Genomic DNA, 6,206 nt, shown 5'->3' with positions numbered 1-6,206 from the left:
ACGAATTTGTAAGTATGTGCACATATGCATGGTGTATGTGTATATATTTTTACACATATCTACGGTGTATTGTTAGAGGGTTTCTGGTTTAGGGATGTATGTATATACATAGTGTGTGGATGAAGCACGCTGCTCCAGATGAAGCCCGAATACGCGAATATGCCAGAAGCGATCATGCATGCATTAAAAACATTTAAGGAGAAGCAGAATTGTTCATGTCTGTGGTTTATGTACAGCAGAATGGGGACCCCTCAGCGATGCGGAGCTGCAGCAAATAGTCTCGGGGGCCAACCACCATCTCCTCCTGGACCCTGGGGCCCTTCTCCTGCGTTTTCTTGTTCGAGAGCCGATTGAAAACAGGTACTGACCACACATTTATTCAGCTGTCCATACACTCCAACACAAGCACAAAAGGCACCTGCACATACGCGGCCGCAGCACTTGCGCATCCGCTTGCGTGTACACCCCAACCAAAACTCAGTCGACGAAGTCTACGCACACTCCAGCAAGAACACATCCAGTTATATGGAAACCACACAGCACAGTCTTGCTGCTGTCGATGTACATCAACGCATAGATGCCAACTGCATATACACCTCAGAGGAAGGCAGGGGAACCCAGTGGTTGTGGAATGTGGTTCAGTGTATCTAGCGTCAGTGTATGCACAGTGTGCAGTGTATTCGCATATACGCCGGTGTGTATAGACTGCAGCCCGTGCATACACTGCAGACAGTTCACACGCTCCAGACTCTACAGAGATTCATCACAGTGGAAGTTGCACAAATGCATATGGCCTTGCTTTTCGTGAGGGCAGACGTACATCTGCATTCACTGCTCCTCCTGGGTTTGCTGCTTTGCTTTCTTCTTTCAAGGGTTTTCTCTTGCGAGCGGAACATGGGGGTGGGCCGAGAGGTGCGGGTGAAGCCTCTGGCTGGAGAAATTGTTGTGGCGTTGGACGGCCTGGTGCAGCTGCAGCTGCCGCCCTTAGTGGAGATTCAGCTGTCTGTACATCCCAGCGATGCCCTCTGGACTGCCCAGTGAAGAGCGCTGTGAAACGCAGGGCTTCTCCCCTTTATATATATATATATATATATATATATATATATATATATATATATATATATATATATATATATATATATAATGTTTATACGCATAATTATAATAAATATGTAGTTATATATAGAAAGAACTGAGAACGGCTCGTGCGGCTCTGCTGTGCCTCAGTTAGCGCTGGTCTGTATTTTTTCCTGTCGCATAAGAGGCCATTCTTCTCCGTGCATGTACAGATGTCGTATATATGTATATTAGTACATGGAGATATGAATGTATATAAACTGAAATGTAATTAGAGGTGTAAATGTAAATATATATCTGTATGTATGTTTATATGTCAACATATAGAGTTCAGCAACCAATCTTTTTAGGTGCCTGTACGCCTCGATGCACCCCCATAAACCACCGCATCGTTGGGTGCCTGTACAGTCGAATGCTTAAATGCTGCAAAGCCCAAACCTTTTCTTGGCGCCTCCCTGCTGCTCCCAGAGCTAGGCTTTGGGGTGTATGGAGGACTCCAGCAACTTGCGTTTGAATGAGTGCAACGGCTTAGCGTTTCGTAGCACAGGGGTATATTTCAGGCGTATGCATGCCTGGTTCCAACAGCTCTTCTCCTCTAGCTTTTTGCTCCACCCTAGTACGATAGCACTGGAAACGCATTAACACTGCAGCAGCATCAGCCATATGCTTGTGTGCTAGCCATAAGCCATAGACCACAAATAAACAGAAAGGGAACTTGGCACACAAACAGCCACTCACTGAGGCGGACGTACACTGCAACAGCCATCGAGGACTTCAGGCCTGTATGCAGCTGGGGTTCACGTTTAGGCTTTAGGGTTTAGGACTGTGCAGGACTGATGCCTGTATGTGGTGCACTCAATCCAGTATCTCAGTCCAAAGCCTTAACCGTAAGCCCTACACCCTAAAACGTAGGGGCTCTTCAAGGGCGAAGGAAGAGGTTCTCGGGTGCACCGACGAGCAACCAATCCAGCTACATATGCACAGTGGAGCCCCACACCCACAGACGAACCGTGAAAAGATGCTACCTAAAGTCAGTTGGGGGGCCTCTGAGGGTTTCTGTTGATTTTACACATGACAAGAGGCGAAGGAGCCGTAGGCAGCAACCGCTGGGCAACGCCGCCGACGGCTGGGGGTTGTGTCTAGGCCTTGTGGTGCTGTTTATTGTTTTCCTTTACGTTTAAAGACGGGGTTTTGAGCTGAATACAAGGAGAAATCATCAAAAGAAGTGGAAAGGTGGGGGCTAGTACTGGGGGGGGGCAACTGACACCGCCAATAAGGCGCGGCTCTCTTCAGCCCTGTCAGTCGGTTGTTGCTGCTTGTTGCTCTATTATTTGCCGGGAAGGCTTTGTGTAAATGCATTCTGACTTCGATAATTTTAAATAATTTAGAAAAATGAATTAAATGAAAGAAAAACCGCAAACGAAGACAGGGTACAGCTCGGTTTCTGTGCAACCGCTCGCGACCGCCAGCCGCCGCCGACCGGTCATCGTCGGTGGTGGGAATGCGAACAGGAGCAACTAGGGGTTATTTGTGCTCATTTTGCATCTTTTAATTAGATTGTGAATATGAAATAGACAAAAATTGGCTTTTTTCGCTCTTTAGTCGAGAAAAATAGCCCCATAGACACCGAAGAACAGCCGCCCAGCCGTGCACGCGGCGGTCAGCTGCAGCCGACTCGGACCGCTGACTGTTCCTCTTCAGTTCTATGGCTGCCTAATGAAAAACGGCTGTGTAGCAGCTGTTTCTGTTGTTTCAATTTGCGTTTATTATCAATACACTGACCAAACTGGTTTGCCGTAGCAGACCTCTTCGTTATTTGCTCTCACCTTCCCTCCTCCTGCTTCGGCGCTGAACCTGCCGCTGCTCTCAAGTGTCCATCCACCACCGGAGCAACCTTCCGCACATCAAGTACACCCCCCGGCCCAACTACACCCCAACAAACTACATTCCGTTTGTTGCTTCAACCCTTCCATTTCGCCTCTGCTCCTTTTCCAATGAAGATGGGAGGCAACACGCCGCACAGAGCCCAGCAGCAATGCGTCATTGACCAGGCCGTCGCGGCTCCGGCAACCGCTAGCTGCACCAGCAGCAGCAGCAGCACTAAGCTCTGCAGCAGCAACAACTGCAGCACTAACTGCAGCAGTAGCAGCGCCGGTGGAAGCGTGCACGAAGGACTCTACGGGAGCAACACCAGCAGCCGCTGCAACAGCAGCAGCGGGAGCAGCACCCCGCTTCTACCTGCTGTTCCTCAGAACAGCGCTATGAGCAGCACCATGTGCAACAGCAGCAGCGGCAGCAGCATCCCCAACGTCCCCTTCTGCCTGGGCGCGTCGACGGCAGCAGCCGCAGCAGATACCTGCTACTGCAAGTTGCTCGTTTCCAATCATCTCGCTGGCATCATCATAGGCCAAGCAGGAAACGAAATACGGACCCTCAAGAGCCTTACAGGAGCCAAAATTGTAAGCAACAAAGATCCCATACCCTGTAGTAGCGCCAGCGGCAGCACCAACGGCAACCACAGGCACAACCAGCAGTAGTACTGGTAGCGTAGCAACAGGGTTTTATCTATTTGTTTGTTTTGTTTTGTTTTCTTTCTTAGGTCCTCTCTCCCCATGGAATGTATTTCCCTGGGACTTCAGAGCGGGTGGCGGCGTTGGAGGGGCCCGAGACGTCTGTGCTGCACGTTTTAGACTGGCTGTTGGATAAGCTAGCTGTAGCAAGCGAAGAAGTTGCTAGTGCAATCCCTCCTCAGCAACAACAGGAACAGGAAAAGAACCATCAGCAGGAGGAACAACAGCAGCCTCAGCAGCAGCAGCCAGCAGCGGTATCGTTGCGTCTGTGCGTGCCTCGTGCTGTTGTTGGATCTCTGATAGGGAGAAGCGGGGGTTATATACAATCTTTACGCATAGCCACGGGGGCATCTATAAACATTTCTCCTCTCTTTGTTAGAGCAGAGGAAGCATGTGCTGAGAGGATCATTTCGATTGAATCAAGGAAGGCGCAGAGTCTGAGAGCTGCTGCGTTTACTCTTCTTAAGAAGATAAATACACATCCTGATAAGGCCTCATGCAGACACGTCTGCTATTATAGAAAGCACAGCTTCGATTCCCCTCTTGCTGATGCAGTAGCAGCAGCAACAACAAGCTCAGCTGCTGGTGGAGCTGGTGCTGCAGCTGCGGCGCCAAACGCCGAATTCAGGCTGCGCCAGCTGCAGCAGAACAAGCACCGCGAACAGCAGCAGCAAGTGTTGCAGCAGCATCTGCAGCAACAAAGGGAACGGGAAATGATGAGGCGAAGGGCAATCTCGCTCGTCATGGGCAACAGCAACGCTGCTAATCTCCTCGACATGCACACCAGCAGCAGCAGCAGCAGCAGCAGCAGCAGCAGCAACAGCAACATCGCAGCACCAGCGGAAGACGGTTTTGCGGTTGCATTCAAGCGCTTCTGTGAGGCCCGTGCCACTGCCAAGGCAGCATCGAAGAACGCTCCTCCTGCTGCTGCATCAGCAGCAGCAGCTGGAGAAGTTCCTATGAAGACGGCGCCCAGCCTAACCCGCAGCATGCGGGAGGTGATTGAGCAGTCTCGTAGCACCTGCAAGGGGGCAGCAGCAGCAGCTGCAACAGTAGCTGCAGTAGCAGCCCCAGCTGAAGCAGCAGCAGCACCCGTCGGGACAGAAGCAGCTGCAGCAGCAACAGCTGGAAAGGGCCCCGATGCGCCTTGGGATCTCGCCACCTGCAGCACTGCAGCTGGCAGCACCGACAAGCTGCCCACTGTCTCCGAAGACAGCAGCAGCACAGCCGAAGCAGAAGCACTAAGACAGCAGCAGCAGCAGCAGCCAAGCCTAACGCTGCTGGTCCTTGTAGCAGTCTTCTTGGCGGCCCTCCTTCACATCGTCTCACGCAACTGACTACATCTTATTCTTACTGCCCAAGGAGTAGCAGCAGCACCAGCAGCAGCTGCAGCAGCAGCAACAGCAGCAGCAGCAGCAGCAGCAAGACTGGCGCCGCCGCCTTCTGAATATATGGAAAACTCCTTCACTACCTCTGCGCACCTCGACAATATTCCCTGTCCAAGGTAATTATGTCTTTTTCTCTGCCTGCTGAATTAGCAAGCTGCAGCAGCAGCAGCAGCAGGAGCAGCAGCAGCAGGCGTGGAATAGTTTTTGGCGTTTGAGTGTTTCTGCGGTTTTGAAAATCGCACGGAGGCAGCAAATTCTCTTGGCAGTTTCTTATCGCTCCTCACTCCACATAAATATATAAAGTATATACGTAATATATGTCATGTATATATATATAATATATTATATACATATATATTATGCATTACGTGTATGCTAATAATATATTTTTATGTGTATAGTATTGCTCTGTTTGTCTACATTGATGATGAGAAGATAAACACCTGATGGATACACCGCAGCCCTCTTTTCTCTCTTTACTCGGCATATGCATATTCTGTATGAATGTGAAAAATCTAATTTATTATATGCCGCCGTTTGTACATACTGTTAGCGACAGTTGTTGCAGCAGCAGCTGCTGCTAGTAGCTGCTGCTGTTGCTGCAACTGTTGCTGCATCCATGTACATGCGGTTTGCAGAGGAGTTAGGGGACAGCGTTAGTTTTGTGTCATTTCGTATCATGCTTCCTTGGCTATTATTATATGCGTAAGTACATATATGCTATATATATGTATATTATGTTATATATTTTGCCCGTATGTATGCACACCTGGTGTGCCTGCGTACGTAGATCATGTAACAAACAGCTATATGTATATATGTATGTATGTACTATTATTACATATCATCGACTTTGCCTTACGCGTCATTTTGCATGCATTGTAGAATATATGGGGATGTAAAATGAAAGAAAGATTACACAGTGTTTACACAGTTGACTAGAGAAATACAAACACATGCTGCAGAAGCAGCAACAGCAGCTGCAGCAGAAGCTGCTGCAGCAAAAGTAGCAGCATACGCAGCAGCAAATATTGATATTGTGTGGGAAAATAAAGCTCCTGCGCAAGTGTTTTTCTTTAGACATTTTTCGGAGGAAAAATGTTTCATTTTTAGGGTGTACACACACCGTAGAGAGTTTTCTCTCTCGGGTGTACACGCAGGTGGAAACCAC

At 49.2% G+C, this 6,206-nt stretch overlaps 2 protein-coding genes across 2 annotated transcripts in view; both read left to right on the top strand.

The window, feature by feature from the left end:
• The window catches only part of EMH_0025520 (uncharacterized protein), a gene marked incomplete at both ends in the record, with an annotated part of 4,035 nt that extends 2,994 nt beyond the window's left edge, over positions 1 to 1,041 (top strand). The window contains 2 exons of the mRNA XM_013502455.1: positions 240 to 360; positions 873 to 1,041. Coding sequence (XP_013357909.1) covers positions 240 to 360; positions 873 to 1,041 — 290 coding nt within the window. The remainder of the gene's footprint in view (positions 1 to 239; positions 361 to 872) is intronic.
• Positions 1,042 to 3,071: 2,030 nt separating this feature from the next.
• EMH_0025510 (KH domain-containing protein, putative) lies at positions 3,072 to 4,984 on the top strand (the record flags this gene model as incomplete). Its single annotated transcript, XM_013502454.1, has 2 exons — positions 3,072 to 3,536; positions 3,677 to 4,984. The coding sequence occupies 2 exons, from the start codon at positions 3,072 to 3,074 to the stop codon at positions 4,982 to 4,984; spliced, it is 1,773 nt and encodes a 590-aa protein (XP_013357908.1).
• Positions 4,985 to 6,206: the final 1,222 nt, after the last annotated feature.

This window comes from Eimeria mitis, genomic scaffold (genome assembly GCF_000499745.2).
Source record: "Eimeria mitis Houghton genomic scaffold, Emh_scaff928, whole genome shotgun sequence".
NCBI classification, from domain to species: Eukaryota; Apicomplexa; class Conoidasida; order Eucoccidiorida; family Eimeriidae; genus Eimeria; species Eimeria mitis.
Note: the sequence above shows the minus strand (reverse complement) of the source record. Positions and strands in the feature narration are given on the sequence as shown.